The sequence below is a fragment of the Cynoglossus semilaevis genome, chromosome 9 (genome assembly GCF_000523025.1).
Source record: "Cynoglossus semilaevis isolate Cse_v1.0 chromosome 9, Cse_v1.0, whole genome shotgun sequence".
In the NCBI taxonomy this organism is placed as follows: Eukaryota; Metazoa; Chordata; class Actinopteri; order Pleuronectiformes; family Cynoglossidae; genus Cynoglossus; species Cynoglossus semilaevis.
The window spans coordinates 18,389,038-18,406,449 of NC_024315.1; the positions used below are offsets into that span (position 1 = coordinate 18,389,038).

The 17,412-nt window shown below is 39.1% G+C and overlaps 2 protein-coding genes across 6 annotated transcripts in view; both read left to right on the forward strand.

The window, feature by feature from the left end:
- glra3 (glycine receptor, alpha 3) overlaps nt 1-7,607 on the forward strand; it is a 27,172-nt gene extending 19,565 nt beyond the window's left edge. Inside the window, exons 9-10 of one of the 4 annotated variants that reach the window (XR_001760620.2) lie at nt 4,476-4,545; nt 6,164-7,607. Coding sequence is in view for 3 of the 4 variants with exons in the window: in XM_008317765.3 (XP_008315987.1) it covers nt 1,044-1,175; nt 1,741-2,100 (492 nt within the window). In the remaining variant the exon portion in view is untranslated. Of the gene's footprint in view, nt 1-1,043; nt 1,176-1,740; nt 2,512-4,475; nt 4,919-6,163 lie in introns of those variants that run through there. The other 3 variants (XM_008317765.3, XM_025058804.1, XM_008317767.3) reach the window with 3 other exon arrangements.
- Nucleotides 7,608-8,844: 1,237 nt separating this feature from the next.
- Nucleotides 8,845-17,412, forward strand: part of hpgd (15-hydroxyprostaglandin dehydrogenase) — a 37,293-nt gene continuing 28,725 nt past the window's right edge. Inside the window, exons 1-3 of one of the 2 annotated variants that reach the window (XM_008317769.3) lie at nt 8,845-9,131; nt 12,183-12,306; nt 14,862-14,968. In XM_008317769.3, the coding sequence (XP_008315991.1) occupies nt 9,039-9,131; nt 12,183-12,306; nt 14,862-14,968 (324 nt within the window). In that variant the 5' untranslated portion in view covers nt 8,845-9,038. Of the gene's footprint in view, nt 9,132-12,182; nt 12,307-12,348; nt 12,836-14,861; nt 14,969-17,412 lie in introns of those variants that run through there. The other variant, XM_025058563.1, reaches the window with a different exon arrangement.

Consider the following 17,412-nt stretch of genomic DNA (forward strand, 5'->3'; position numbering starts at 1 on the left):
TTGATTTTCAAAACTGTATAAAACCAGGTGTAAGCACATGTATGTATGTATATCCCCTTGTCCTCAAAAAATTCAGGGAAGACGATGAGGACAATGTTTTCCTCTTTCCAGGCCACAAAGTTCATCACCTAATCTCACCCCTTTCTCTACATTAACTCTTATCTGACCATGAAATTCAATCTAAATTCTCTTTACATGTCCTGTCATCTCCCTATATATGTCATTACAGGGATAGTCGTACCTTTTGATACAATATTAAAAAAATAAATACGCACGTGCACCGACCAGCGCTCAGGTCAGATGATGTCATCTTAACGCAGTCTGTTTGCTCTCAGAGAGCCACATGGCTGGCTGTCTCCATCTAGTGGTGGCATTTGGCAACTACAGATGTGCACTGGTCTTTAAAGGGAGAAGAAAACCACGTATTTAATCGCATGAGGGATATTCACTTGTATATTGTATACAAATTGTGAATACAGCAAATATCAAAGATTTCTTTCTATTGAGTAGCCAGAGAAATATGGTTTGAAATGCATTTCACCATTTGAAATGCACGACAATTGACATTCAAAGTGCTCCAATGGGTTTTCAGAAAAAGGTGTTTGCTGCAATTGCAGCGTACAAGCACAACAGCCTGTACACGACAGTTGATTTGTCCTCATCAGTGACGATGCATTTCGCGGTTCATTTCCTGTGGTAATGCATGACACAGCATTGATGAGTGTCTTCCTATGCATGATAAGTGTTTCTGTGAACTGAGGCCATCATTCAGTAATTAACGTCAACAGACAGGCTGCCGGTAAAAGTTGAACTCACCGTGCTAGTCTTTCAGTGTACCTCAGTGCTCAGAACCTCCATTCCCTCAACATAACATCTTCTCTTCTTCTTGGTGAATGCTTGACGTTCCCTTACCACCACGTTATTTTCATTATTTCGTTATTTATATTATTTATATTTATTTATCGACCCTTACTTTTGGTTGCTTTTGGTCTTTTTTTTTGTTTGTTTTTTTTTTTTGTGATGTGCATGCTGTCATCGGGTAGAACAGCGGAAGTGCTGTTGATCCCAGCGTGCTCGCTGATTCGCTGCATCGCGTTAACGCCAACAACGGACTCAGGCAGACAGAGCCTCTGTACGGATCTATGACCAACATCTACACCAGCATCAGCCACAGGGTAACAGCGCACTGCATTCGTTGTGTTTGTGTTGTGTTTTTTGGCACCTGCTATTTTTTCCTAATGCCGTGCCTGATCAGTTTGCATGAACCAGAACTGATCTGTAGATGTTTGTTACTTCACGACTCACTCATTGTCCTGGTGTTCTCAAACCATTGACTGTGAAGGCCAATGAAGAACTTTTAAAACATTTTACACTGTCTTTGGGATCCTGGTGTTGTGCAGTAAAATAGTATTTCCGGTAATACGTCTTAGCTTTAATGGTTCCAGTCATTTGAACACTAATTAGGTAATGCCTGTTTAGTAATACATGGCTGGGTTGTTATATATTATGTCACAGCAAATAAGGCTATTACAATGTGTGTTTATTTATGTGTAAATATGTACACATACATTACACTAATATATATTTATATATATATAATAATTTCCCTACCAGCAGTCTTTTCACAGCTAGTTTTATCTGGAAAATGCTGTTAGAAAATAATAAGTGCCCTCTCCCCTTTTATCTGATTTGTCTCACGCCCCCTCCCCAAACCCCCGTCCTCCCCTTTCTCTAAAACAGGAAGGGGAAGTACATGAGAGCAGACTGACCTCAAAAGCTGCAAATGCTGCGGCCTCCACCCCTTGCAACAGCAAGGATTTCAAGACCAGCACCAATAATCTAGTCTCTATCCTCAGCACACCAGGAGGTCCTGCAAATGCTACCCAGAATCCACCTGGAGCGGCAGCAGGTGGAGCTGGAGGTGGAGGTGGTAGTAGTAGTAGTAAAAGCACAGAGGAGATGAGAAAGCTGTTCATCGACAGGGCAAAAAAGATTGACACTGTGTCGAGGGCAGGATTCCCTCTGGCTTTTCTCTTCTTCAATATATTTTACTGGGTCCTTTACAAGATACTGCGGCATGAAGATTTTCATAAGCAGTAAAGGAGAGGAAGAGCTTAAAGTTTTTTAAGTCCAAGCCATCATGTCCATATGGGCTTCAGTGACAAACGGGGACAACTCAGACGGCCACATAGTTGCCCCAGACAGACAATGTGCATTGGGCGTCCATGAAATCAAAGGGACCTCCCATTGGTCCGTTGTGCTGAACTATTGGTCTCACATGTAAAACGTTGCCTGGGTCTCGCAGACGCACACACCTTTTTGGTTAATTTGATATGGATGCTTCCTTACCTTCACCTCTTTCTTCCTCTTATCCTTGATTTTATCCTAACATTTGGAAGCTATCGGGAAGTCCCAATGTTGTGAAACAGTCTTGTGTTTGGAAATTAAAAAAAAAAAAAAACCCAACTGTTAAATAAATAAATTTAAAAAACAAAACAACGGTTAGTCTTGTTGGTCTGTGGACTACATGTAAATTTAAAAAACAAAACAACGCTTAGTCTTGTTGGTCTGTGGACTACATGGACTCGTGGGCCGCGGACGACTGAAAATCAGGCGACTGCTAATTGTTTGTCAGATGTGTGGGACAGAAAATGATTTTCATTCTTTTCAATAAATGTCGAACGTCGGTGAATATTTTTCAGGGAGCCCTGGTAGATGTTGAGCTGCAGGGGGCATGTCCACAATCCAGCACGCTATGACAAGAGAAAATATTCAGACAGTTTATAGAAACAGTCGCCTTGAATTGAGACTCAGCCAAACTGAATAAAAGGTCAGTTCAGTATCTCGTGTCATCATTGCTGTGTTCTGCAATGAGACTGTGAGGGAGTCATGTCTATTTGATTTTTCATTTACAATGCTGAATGAAGATTGTTATCGAGATAACCTTTTATCTTATATCAAATCACAGTAGGTCAACATTTAAAGTTTTCTTTGTCAATGAAGTGGATTCAGTCTCATTGAAAGGCTCTGACCATGTCTGACGTCAGGGTTTACGTCAATTGTGAATTTTTTGGTGTCACATTCAGTCACAAGTTGTTGGAAATTGTTGGACCTTGATCAAAGTGACCGTTGGAGGAACAAGTAAATCAATTGATGCTCCAAAATCTAACAATGAATGGAGCCATTGTTTTTGCCCAACGGCAAATTATCTCTAAAACTGCTTTATTTTTGTTTGGATTGTTGTTGCAAAGATTTTTTTTTTTTTTTTTTGACAGTTTTATGTTTTCTTACATGGTGTTTTGCTTGTATTTGGTTAATATTATTCCAGAGGAATTAGTCTAACATATTAAAGGATCAAGTTTTGTAGGAGTTAAATTAAATTAAATTATCCAAAAAATCATTACAAAATCCCCTTTACATTTTAAAATTAGAAACAAAATGATTTGAATACAAATAGATGAATAGAAAATTATAGAACAGCCAAAAAATTTCAATCCATTACAAAATCCCCTTTTCATTTTAAAATTAGAAACAAAAAGATTTGAATAAAAATAGATGAATAGAAAATTATAGAACAATCTCTAAATGATTGATTGAAAAAAAAACTAAAAAATAGTTATACCAAAAATGGTTAAAGGATAGTTTACAGTTAACTAACAGTCGCACAAAAAAAAAATTAGAAAGCTAGCAGTAGGCTTAATTTTGAAAATTGTAGCCCGGAAATTGATAAAAGACAAACAACTTACACACAACATGTAAATGTCCGTCACAGATTCAGCCATCTCTGAAAAAAACGATCTGAAAAATGTGCCCCCTGTGGTTTATTATACTGCTGTCTCCCACCCACATGCACACTGACCTTATTAAAGGAGTCATTATAATAAAAAAAAGTCTGAAGTGAAATAATTTCAATATTCTCTGTGTTCATGATGTTAAAAGTAATACATGCAAGTCATATTTTTCAGAATAAATCACTGTGCATTTACTTCCATAATCATATTTTTGATGTTATAAAATTGCATTTCCTACCTCTATTGTTGCTCCTGGTATTCTTATCGTTGCTGTTTATTTTTTTTTTTACACACGTGTTTGTTTCACTGATGAAGGTAAAAGCCAAAAGTGATTTGTTGTTGTTGTTTTTTTCTAATCATGTAAGAAAAGGAGCATTCATCATGTAAAGAAATTACGGGTTTGATGTGGACCAATGGAGAGCACAGAATAAATATTACTACTAGGTCAGAGTATGGTACATTTTATTTTATTTTTTATTTATTTTTTTTTTTTTTTGGCCAATTTTTTTTTTTTTTTTTGGCAATGCTTGTTATAACAAGTAATTTTCTTCTTAAATCACCGTGCAGCTTTAATGTTGGCCTAGAAATGAAAAAGAGCTGTAATTCACTTTCTTGTTGTGAGTTATAAAGAACCTGAACTGTTCTTCACTATTGCTCAACTTTGGTTTCTTATTTGTTTCACAGTGACGCCTCTGCTAGAACCAGGTCCAGATCAGATGCGACGGCTGTAATTTTTCATGCAGCACCAGCCAAGGTATTGTTGCTTTATGACATTTGAGAAATAATGGGGTTTTTTTTTTGCTTTTTTTTGGTGGAGAAATTGTGTTCAGTGTCTCACAACCTTCTCACTAATGTGAAGTTCATGGGTCTCCAGGCCTCTGTAGGTCCACATGTATAGAGAAGACTATGTGTGTGTGTGTATATGAGGTGACCAGAGGCTGTCGATCTGCACATGTGTACGTCAGACTCCCCGCTGTTTCGGTCGTCAACAATTTCCTCAGTCATTACGAAGTCATTACGGAGCACAATGCAGTCCATCAATCTGCTCTGACAGTTCAGACAAACAGGGTTTGTTTGGAGAACGCACAGTTCTGTTGGTCATGTGACAGTGTGCAGTCGGCGCTCTTTAAAGACCATATCTAACGCACAGTTCTGTTGGTCATGTGACTGCAGTCGGCGCTCTTTAAAGACCATATATGTGTGTTTTAACAACTCACCGTTTCCTGAGGGGATGTTCGCTCGCTGGGTTAAACTCGGTGCCTTCCTTGATTGCACTGGTTTCTGCTCCAGTTATTTACACCTCCGTTTCCATCTTTGGATTTTAACTGTATTTCCATACTGTATTTCAAGATGTTTCTATTTCCCCTTCCTGCCTTAGGTCTACAAAAAAAAACGTAGTTTTCGTTTGGCTACACCTCCACAGAACAGGCAGCTGCAAGTGCTAATATTTTTTTTTTATCATACCAATAATAATGTCAATCCAAATAATAATAACAGCTCCAGTGAAAAAAAAGGAAAAGCAAATTCCATAATTTAACAAAAGAATAAAATGAATCTCTCAAGAAAAACAACTAGAATATACTTAATTGCATTTTATATCAAGGGATGTTTTTTATATAACGGCCAGTTTTTTTTTTGCCCATGTGTTCGGCCATTAGCTACTTCAGGGATACATTTTTATTTGAGTTGAACGTTAGCTTGTTTCCTTTTAGCGTACTCGTAATTGCGTGTGGGAATTGAGAAAGTGCACGTTTGACAGGCCTGGATTAAATTTCCTCACACTGGTTCTTACGTCATTTATTTTATCATGTTAAACCTAATTAAATCCGGAACAAACACACGCAGAGACTTTAATCTGTGCGGTTTTTATTTGATGTTGTAATGCAGTAAAAATGACAAAGATGAGAAAACAAATGTCTGCTCTTGCACATGACTGCAGTCTTTTACTACAAAGTCAGACTTTTGCAGTTGTTTTCACTTTGCTTCTGCAGATCTGCGCAGGCCAGGGTCTGTTGTGTGTCTTCATCCTGACACTGATGTGTTTTGTTAGCTTTGTTGTTTACCTGTATACAGTGAGAAACTCGTACCGCGGTCCAGACATGTCCTGAGGAGAGTCTTTGGACTAAGTTGAAAATAATGTGAACGCTGGAGCCAAAGCAGCTGAAACAAAGTCCTGGTCAACTCAGTTTTTGTTTTTTTTTTCATTGGACCGACAGAGTGACATGGACAAAATCAACTACTGATTGGGCATATTCATAGTGGCAGTGATGATGTCAAGTCTGCATAAGATCTCATTAGACGTTTTCCAGAACTGCAGCTGCTGAACAGATAACATTTGTTTAACCCCTTATTTCCCCATGTTCTCTCCTCAGGTCATTTCCAGCTTGGAATTTATTCGTCACGTGACTTTTTTGAGGCAACGTCGTGATTGGTTGGAAGGGAACAAGACATTGCACTGCAGGAGAGGAGAGCGTAACTCGCTTTGTTGACACACCTACCTAAACCAGGACAGGCTGTACAAGAAAAGTCTGCACCTGAAACTAATTAGAGGGAGATGGAGCCAATCCCACAGTCATCGGACAAGTCCAATTTAGTCTCCTTTTAACCTAATGCGGCATGGTTTTGGACTTTGAGAGAAGGCAGGCGTTCCTGGAGAAAAACTCTTGCACCCTGGAAGAACATGTACACACAGCGTGGACATTATTTACGTAAGGTAAGCATGCTAACCCATATCCAAGTGTACTAACAAACTTTTTGGCTCCGGGGCCACAATAGGTCCTAAAATTTGACATGGATGCAGGGTCATGAGCAGATAGATGGATCATTCATGTGCACTAAGATAAATGATAAATGTAAAAGCCATGCGTAAAGGCTAAAATGTTAAGATGCTTTTAGCCTTCTCTATGCCATCTATTGGGGGAAATGCGAAAATTGCAGGGAAAAGTCAAATGATAATGTAATAATATTTGGCGGCCCAGATTAAGAAGCCAAATGGGCCGCATTAGGACCCCGGGCCGTAGTGTGCTGTGCCTGATTTAAATCATTAGAAGACTCAAGACTTCTGACTTTAGTCCTTCTGTGCTGTAGCAGCTGGAGGAATTTCCAGCTTGACCAGTCTTTCAAAGCCACTCTGTTTTTATTTTACAGTGAATACAATCTTAAACAAACATAATCAGTTTCACACAGAATCTTAAAAAAAAAAAAAAACATACCACGCTAAGCCAATTGCAGAATCTCACATTTAGCTTCAGAAACATCTCAACTTCCCTCCTCCCTTCCTTCCCCTGTCCTCTTATCTTACTTCCTTCCTACATTCAGGAATAATCTCTAGAGCCCAGTCAGGGCCGTCACCCCCTTACCTAACACGAAGTATGAAGCAGTTGAGGAAGAGTAGGAGAAAGGCTAGAACTTACGGGTTGGAATCCGTGTCTTGTTAGCTCTTTGTTTGGATGTTCAGATCTCTCTCTCCTAGACTGGTGACAGGCGCATGTGACTGTGAGTTGGAAATCTCCTGCTGCTACATCCTGGACATAAACACTTTCAGCATCTCCTCTTTACTCTAAAGCACCGTAAAGAATCCCTCCTGAAGATTAGCTTTCCACATGGAAAGTCTGTGTGTGTGTGTAAATCACAGCCTGGTCATCCAGGAAAACCTTGTTATTTTAGTTTCCCACTGGTGAAAAGCCCATTTAAACAGCAGATTTAAACTGTGTCAATCACCTTATTTCCCATAAACGGAAATTGTATTCCAGTGGAATTCAGTTCCAGAACCTTTGACCCTGTGATAGAAGAGTTTTTTGTGGATTTAGTTAGAAAACACACATAGGACTTTAGTCAGTAGAGTTTTTTGTGGATTTAGTCAGAAAACACACATAGGACTTTAGTCAGTTGAATAAAATAACAAAAAAAAAAGAGACTCAGTCCTGCAGGTACTCTGGAGTGATGTTGGTATTTCTTTTATTTTTGAGTGAAGTCACGGTAGGAAGTACATTAATTGTGATGCATATTTCTACTTTCTTTTTTTTTTTTGGTCATTAATTCATTTTTTATACTTTTTTGAAATGATTTATTGTTGCAAACTGCTCTAAAAACATTTATTTATTTTCAAATAAAAGGTATTTTCTTTTTCACTGTTTAATATTTAAAAATGAAAAGAATGTTTTATAAATAGGTTGTTTTGGATTTGTTTAGTGTTTTTCAACCTTGGGGTCGAGACCCCACGTGGGCTCGCCTTGAATTCGAATTGGGTCACCTGAAATGTCTAATAATTCATTTTTTAAAATGACTGATAAAAAGATTTTTTTTTTTTCTACACCTGTGCTAGCTGCTACACTACGGAACCACAATTATAGTCTATATTTTCATATCTTCTAATTTTGGTACTCTGGACATATTTTCTAACCTCCTAATTGTGTTTTGCATTTGAGTGTCAGCACAAAACAGCTGTTGTTTGTTTCTCTTCAGTAAGAAAAAGAAAATCAACAAGCAGAGACCTGACGTCTGGTGTAAACTAGAGCTAAACAATGGTGTGTGTTTGCGTGTGTTGTGTAATCACAGTCGCGTCATTACGTTGACACAAGGTTGTGGTGAGTGAAGGAGAGCTTGAAAGCCTGCAAATGTCCAAGACCTTGTTATCCTACACAACACACGCCTTTAAGACTTTGACTCAGTCGAGAGTCAGATGTGTTTAGAAAAGTCAGATGAGTGTGAGTGCGTGTCTCTGGGTGTGCACGTGTGTGTGTGTGTGTGTGTGTGTGTGTGTGTTTGAGCTGTGATGAATGAGTAGTAGGTGTCGAGGAAGAGGGTGGAGACATGAGGGCAGGTATAACAAGCTCGATGAAGCCTGTAATTATTAAACCTCACAGTTTACTTAACCTTTGATTTCTTTCTGTCTCCGTCTCTCTCTCTCCCTCTCTCTCTCTCTCTCTCTCTCTCTCTCTCTCTTTCCCAGGCACATGCATGCAATGTTTGTGTAGACAGATAAGCTCTGAGAGAGAGCAAGAGAGAGAGAGAGAGAGAGAGGGAGGAGGGAGGGAAATAAGTCCATGTAAAAAGAGAGAAAACACAGTGAGGGGTGAGAAATCCTGTGTTTGTGTTTGAGAGAGCAGATTTGTGGACAAACTACAGAGAGAAGGAGACATTCACAAAATAAGAGAAAGAGTGACGACCGAAGGAAGAACAAGAAGACAGTACTGAAGGTCTGCTGCTGCTGCTGCTGCTGCTGCTGTTGCTGCTGCTGCTGGGATCATGGCTGTGAATGGGAAGGTGGCTCTGGTGACCGGGGGGGCCCAGGGCATCGGGAGAGCGGTGGTTCGGACCCTGCTGCAGAACTCAGCCAAGGTCAGTGAACCACCGGACGTTTGTGCACAGTCTCGGCTCCACAAGCGACCGTGTAGTGGTTTGACTCTCCCTTCTTCCTCCTTTGTTTTTAAAGTGTGCATCCCTTTTACAAGTTGACACAGTTTCATAGTGACAATGTGAAACATAAACCGGACCGACTTGACTGTCAGTCACACAACAGCTGCACGGCCTGTCGCTGTTGTGCGACTGCAGCTGCTGCGGTTTCGCTTTGGTGGAGGTGAGGAGACTCGCATTGTTCACTCCTGTTCGGTCTGTTACTGCATTTGACAGGTGTTCAAACCCCTAGATGCAGTAGATACTTGGACAGTTAAGCAGTACAAATACATGAGTCAAAAAGTTCCAAGATGTAATGTTTGAAAACAAAAAAAAAAACGTAACACCGCTCAACACGTGTAGAAGTGGGAGAGACGTGTCTCAGCGGGCTGTAGTTATTAAAATCAGTCGGTCTTTTAAATTGATAAAAATGTGTCTTAGAACATTTTGACTAACCCTGTACATGTAGCGGTAGGCAGTGGTTGGAAATAATTCAAAATCATTGAGTGTTAGTTGAAGAACTTGTCCAGAGAAGTCCATAAAGTCCTTCTACTAAGACACGCGTCAAACTCACGGCCCGTGGGCCAAATGTTGTTTGCCAGGTCATTTTTTGTGGCACTTTAATTGCCTTATAAAAACGTCCACGTTGCTGAGTTTCTTAACCTGGAGTTACGATATTTGTAACTTGAATAAATAGTAATCACATTTTTTTTTTTCCAAGTAGCCTCAGAAGCAATGGTACTTTTATACATCAATATCTCGTCCATGCCTGCAGTACTGATGCATGCACATCACATGTGCCACCTTTAAACCCTTCGCTGATATCAGTTGTTGTTGGGTTATCTATGACGCTCAGACGAGTAACTGTAAAGGCATTTCTGCATGTACTTCCTCTTTGCTAGACACACTGCAGAGATGCACATACGTCACACTAATTCACCAATGTTACATATATATATATATATATATATATATATTATATGTGTATATATATGTATATATATGTATATATAAAACTGCAACAACAGAACATTTTCTATTGTTAATCTTTAGGGAGTGTCAGACCTTTACGACAATAGACTTTATGGCAGCTGCTCGTGTTTTCCTTTTCTCATATGTTAAAGGTTCAGGTTGGCAGTGTCATATATAACCAAAGTGCTGCAGATGCTGCTGTTTTACTTTTGAGAACATAAACAAGAAGACAAACCTTTTTTATTATTGGAATTTTCACATCAAACAGAGTCACTACCTGCCACTGTTTATGTATACTAAGGACGAAGGCGTTTTATGTTGTGCAGTAAACTAGGGAGGACAAATGCCAGATGATGTCTCCACGTCATTAGAAGAAATTAGTAGGTGGGACAGACAGTGACGTGAGTCCATGTGGAAGGTGTGTGTGTGAGAGGCTAAGTCGTTTGGTTTTAAGATAAATTAAAGAAGAAAAAAAATTAAGATTGTTAATGAAAACCTCAAACCTGTTTCTCTACATATCCTTCATCTAGGTCTCTACTTTACTCATTTTCACAGGTTCTCATTTAAGTTTAGTGAAGGATTCGATGTTTGTTTTGTTTTTTTACAATTCTGTATCACGAAAGGTTACAGCGCTCGACACTTGACAACAGTAAGATGGTAAAACTCTTGACTTGACACATTTGAGTGATTAATATCCGTCTGTATTTGGAAAGTTTAGGCACCTAGGACACAAAGACAAAGCATATGTTGGATATATGATTAGATTAGATTAGGTTAGGTTAGATTGGATTAGATTAGAGCGCTGTCTTCATAATCACCTGCACCACAAACTTATTAAAAGCTAACCAGTCCGTTTGTTCTGCTATTAAGGGTTCTGTGTTTCTTATTTATGGAGACGAGAGAAGAAAGTCAGAAATGTTTGCTTCCTTCTCACACTGTGAGGTTCCAAATAAATTGAGACACAGCTCTCAGCCCCATCTATGTCATAATGTTTCGGTGTGTGTGTGTGTGTGTGTGTATGTGCGTGTGTTCCTTTTTTGCTACTGACCATAGTTGTCAAACCACAAACAAATGCGTCACTCATTGTTCTGCAGAATTCTGTCTTCACAAACACAAAGCATCTGAAATAATTTGACTAGATACATTTCCATTTTTCTATATTAATAAATATTATATATTTATACATATAAATACATAGACTCACATACATATATGCGGCAGTAGTGGCTTAATGGTTAAGGAAGCGGACTTGGTTCTGCCAAGTTGCCTCTGAGCATGGCACCGTCCCCACACACTGCTCCAGTGGGCAGCTTTAAGAGCCCGGTTAAAGCTGCCCACTGTTGACTTTGGTGATGGGTTAATACCAGAGGTCACATTTGGTTGTGTGCAGGGGTGTGCCGTGTCACAATGACAAATAATTCACTTTCACTATCTAAATACGCAAGCTATTTCTAAACCAACATTTAGCTATATAAAAAAATAAACCATTATTATTACTAGTTCTTAATTATGTTTGTGTATTTGGATTTGTTGGACACTAAATTCAGTTTTCTTCTTCTTTTAATCTCAATCCAACTGTTCTCAGGTGTCACTTGAGTTTTTTTTTTTATCAGTTTACAGTCTGGTTCTGTCACATTCCTCGGTGTTTTCTTTGTGCCCATAATTGACACTTCAAATACCTGAGAGTTTTCAACTCATTCTCATTCTTTTCTACTCTTTTCAGCATATTTAACCCCGCCCCCTGCCTGTTTGATCTAGATTAATTAACAATCACAGAACTTATAATCGAACAAATGCTACAGCCTTATCTTGTAAATGCATTGTGTGTTAAAAAAGGTTGAGTTATACAGGTGTGTTTGTTTATCACTGTGTTGTCAAACTCGGTTGGAAATTTAAAAAAACAAACAAAATGGAAATAAAAAGCTGGGAGACAGAAATAATTTTCACTTTGAATATATGACATGATAACCTAATGGAAAATAGTGTTTCAAAGAAGGCAATCTGTGTGTGTTTTTACTCCTTTAGGTGACTGTGGTCGACATGAACAAGGACAGCGGCGAGGGCAGTAAGACTGAGCTGGACAAAGAATTCGGCGAAGGAAACCTGGCCTTCATTCAGTGCGATGTTAGAGACGGAGCCGCGCTGAGAGGTGAGATTTAGATTCCGAAAAAATAGGTTTTCCGTGAGTGACGTCATCGTTGTCAGCACAGCGACGTCATCAGATGACTATTTGTGCGGCGCTGTTCTCACCGTGCTGCCTGCAGGTCTGTAAAAAAACATGGCTTCACGACACACACACACACGCAGCATCACACCAGGGACATCACGATGACTGACACACGCAGCTTTCAACACCAGCGTCTGGGGGGGGGTTCTTGGCGGCCGTCCAGACTGTAGCGTAACATAACAGTCACTGACGCCCCGTGGTGCACAGTGATGAACGACCTGACGAGTGTCAAGTGCGTGATTAGAGAAGGCTGGACGTGCACGCTGCCTGTTCAGACTCATGTCAGGTCTGCTCGTGATGAATGGAGGAAAGGAAACGAGACGATTGGGGGGGAAAAAAAAGGCAGTGCAGCAAGAACTATTTTTAGCAGGAATTAGTTTTGTTTTTGTTTTTTTTTTAACAGCTGCAGACGGAGGATCGGCAGGTTCACACAGCAAGCAAACAGACACAGGTGACAGCTTTGTATCCAAACCGCAGCTTCAGTATATACAGTAATACACCTGTGCTCTTACTGTAAATGGAAGTGCCTGAGGGGTTTTGTTTTCCATTTACACAGTAGGATCATTAATGAAAAGTGTAGTACATTGATGGGTACATTAGTAAATGTTTGATAGGACCAACTGGTAGGAACCTTGAACATTGCCAGGAATTGTGTACGTACACTATAGCAGCGGTCACCAACCTTTTTTGTACCATGGACTGTTCACCCAGTATGAGTCATTACTGCAGTTATAATGTGCCATAGTAAAACTGAAGTACATTTTTTTCCACTGTGTCCCACTGGGGCCCGGTGCCCATTGACCTACGGACTGGCGCTGGCCCCCGGACCGGAGCTTTGGGATTTTTTTGCAAGAACAAAATAAGATCGAACACAACCATGAACTCAGCACTTTCTTTGCAGCAATAAGAAATAGAAGGAAGGAATCTAACTATATTTACATTGCGGGAACAAGTATGAAAACCTATAGAGCAAAGGGGGAATTTAGGAACTGGAACTTTTTTTGATTAGAAGTTAGTTAGTTCATCTCAGTTGAAGAATTTGCAATTTTTCACTTCATTGATTCTCCTTTACTTTAAAGTCACGTTGACAAGTTCTATACCTGAGGTTCACCAGCCATGAAACGGGTAGAGTTGGGACACAAAGACTGATTTGTAGTGTGAGTGAGAGTGAGATACAGAGTAACAAGGTTTCATCGTGTGACAGACAGGTTTAGGTGCCTGCAGGCTAATGGCTGTGGAATGTAGTTTGCTGCTGCTGCTGCTGCTGCTGCTACCTCAGAAATACTGAGTAAGCAGCTCAGCAAACACTGCTGTTTGGACGCTGTAAGTGTCTATGTGTGTGTGCTAAGACACAAGCGTGTGTGCAGAGTTGTTTGTTTGTTTGTAATTGTTGGTTTTCCAGGGGTGGAATGCAACACTTGATGACACATGCAGGTTCTGCCACCTCAGGTTTCACTGCGCAGTCACTTCTTCGTAGTTGCGTCGCCGTCTTTGGCCTAAATGTAATTTAGAGATTCCAAAGATTCAACCATGCGATTCCATTCTCGGCGAACATGATGCTCTACCCCGGAGTCTCGCTTCCCAACTGTCTCATCTGTCTGTTAACAACACGTCTGTAGTGAATGTAGCCAGTGTAAATAGGGAATCAAGACAAGTGATACACTCAACGGCACCTGGCCTCACTGTTTAGAAGGCAGGGGGAAGAAAACACACACACACATATATACACACACACATACAAACACAAGTTCCATAAAGTGTTTTGGGGAGTTCACTTCTTGTACAGGAGTCATATTCTTTGATTTATACAACTGTCTTTGTCCCACGATTGGTGAAGAATTTATGAGCGTCGTCAACAAAGATGCACAATGACAGCCCAGAGTGGGTCATGAGCCTTTAACACAGTGCTTACCGAAGCAGGGTTAGTTCATCCAAAGCCAATAAATGTCACTTTGAATCATTTTATTATTGTGCCACAGTGGGGAAATTACAGCATCTTGTCATTTTATTGCCCTATGTTCAGCAAAAAGAAAACAAAATAGCTAAACTAAAAAGTTAAACGAGTTGTGAAGCAACAGCTGTGAATGTGTGTGTGGGGCAGCAACAACAGCACCATCTACTGTACGAAACGTGTGCCATTGGAGTAGTTCAGGAACTGCAGCTTTATGACCTACTCAGATGAACTTAGCTAGAGATGTTACTTGGACTTTTTTATGGTGTACTTTTTTGTCATTCATTAATACCACTGTTGTGTCCCACATTTTAATAATAAATATAACAATAAATAAAAAGGTGAAATAAATAGAAATTTTTTTTTACAGAAATGTACACTTAAGCACAATTTATTTGAATTTTTATAAATTCTGACAAATCAAAATTTGCACAATTGCAAGAAGAAAGTGTGTGTGTTTGTGTGTGTAAACCTACACTATATAACTACCATTTGTAAGGGCATCACTTTTTTTTTTGTTCTTCAGATGCCTTTCAGAAAACTGTGGACAAGTTTGGTCACCTGGACATCGTGATCAACAACGCCGGCATCAACAATGAAAAGAACTGGGAGAAGATGATAGAGGTCAACCTGGTAAGCAGACATGTCTCATTTAACAATCCGTTTTTCAGTACCAGTCGTTTAGAGTAGCACGTATGTCAAACTCAAGGCCCGTGGGCCAAATGTGGCCGTCAGGTGCTTAAAAAGTGTTTTTACGTATTTTCCGGACTATAAGTCGCACAATTGTTCATCCTGTGGCTGGGTTTGAGTCACTCAAGTGCGACTGATATATTAAAATATATAGTTTCACAATTGTTGTTTTCACACTGACAGCTGCTAGAGGGAACTTTAGGCTGGTGTACCAGTATTTGCAACTCCTGTAAGTTGCACTTTTTTTTCATCTTTTGGCTCATGCGACTTGCATGCAACTTATAGTCCAGAAAATATGGTAATTGAGTTTCTTAACCAGATTTTTTTTTATTATAATTATTATTATACAAGTTTCTTGATTTTTTTTATTATAATTATTATTATACAGAACAATGTACAATATTTCTAACTATATTAAAAAAATAATAAAAAATAAAGTTGCAAAAAAATGTATTAATACACAATCCATCTATACAGGCTTACTGTTATAACCTGCCTTTCAAGGAGAACCGAATTGATGATATGGCCCCCTGGTGTAGAGTACCAAGATTCATAGGGTTTTTATTATTGATAGATTCAGCTGCACTTCCAGTACCAGCATTTAATGTTTTTTTTTTTTTATTGCTTATTCCTAAAATGATCTTTCTCTGTATGTAAACACCTTCTTACCAGGGCACGGTGGCACACCTAGTGTGACTCTGTGATATCTGATTGCAATTTCTTTTGCCAACTAAGCTGCGTATTTGATTGTGTTGTTTCTCAAAGGATCCTGGTCAAATTACCCACACACTTCTACACCAAAGTCCATACAAAAAATTCCCAATTTTACCTCAAAGCACACCTCACAGTTTATCCAAAGCTCCCTTCCTTACGTGGTTAAAATGCATTTGTTAATGCGTTATTTTACATGCTATTTATTGCATTCCCAAAAAATTAATATGATTACGTTTTCACCTAGGACTTTTGTCCTATGTCTTTAGTTTTTACCGCAACCTTACTCCTATGTAGGTTCACAAATGAAACAGATCTATTTCTCTTAAATACTCCAGGAAGCCTTAATCGACACGCAGTTAAAGCGTGATAAATTATCTCTGCTGTAGCAAGTTGGAACAGAAATGTCTTTATTTTTAGCTCACTGCTGGCGGCAGATGTTTTCATTTCATCTGAAACCAGGCTTTCGACTTTGTTTGACTTTGATCAGTTTTAATGCGAGGAAATTCCTTCTTCTCCATTTCCTTCAGGGCTGGATCTTAACTTTCACCTGTTTGCCTATCCAACTACATCTGTGGTGTTGGTCCTTTTTCCTTTGTGTGCAATCAGGGCAAGGGTCAGGTGTGGGTCAGAGTTCCGATTCTACCAAAACTATCACAACATTGTTGATAAAAACTGGACTGATTTTGATGGTCGATTATCAAAATGTCAAACATACGGCTCGCGGGCCAAAACCGACCCGCCAGGGTGTTCAAATTTGAAAATAAACAAATACTGTTTAGGACATTTTATGTAAAATTATATTTCATTAGATATAAGTATATAATAATAATAAATCATTTCTAATGTGCTTATATTTCTTGCACGAAAACAAAGGGGGAAAACATGGACTTATTATTGTTATTTCTAGTTAATTGTGTTTAATTTGGTTGTATTTGGCTCCTGAACCAAAATGAGTTTGACACCCAGGGATTACACTATTACTTCTATTTCCCTTTGATGGGAATATTTTTTTTTACTGCACTGATACTATGTTTGATTTTTGCAATATCTATGATATAGGCTTTAAGGGAACGTTTTTGTTTTTTTTTCATAGTAATTCCAAAAATTGTTGCTTTAAGTATTCAACATCTCTGTAATTAATGAACTCTGGTTATTTTATATACACAGTATGTGGCTGTTATAATAGTGACTCACTATTATTTTAGTATCTTATTCCAGGATTTGTATATACCGTCAATGTGACCTTACGTGACTGTCTGTCGCTCCATTGCCCACTAAGGTCCAAAACTGTATCCTGTCAAACACAATAATCAAATGTGAAGGCTGCGGTTCGGAATAAAAAACAACACAACATTGAACGACAGGACCGTGTGCGTGTGCATTAAGCATATTTGCAAAAACATGCAAAATCCTGTAAAGCCTCACCGAGATGGAATGAATAGATTTGAAAGGCAAAAGAAAAGAGGAGCCAGCACTATTTTTAGCACGGATTATGTACCTTTTTTTTTTTTAACAGCTGCAGACAGAGGCAGTGAAGGAGCGGCAGGTTCAGTCAAGTCAATCAAACTAATGAGAACTATTGTCCTCAAAGTTGCCAGAAAAAAAGTCCCAAGAGAGCTAGCGAGTCAATTTAAACATTTGGTATAATAATCCATCCATCCATTTTCATCCGC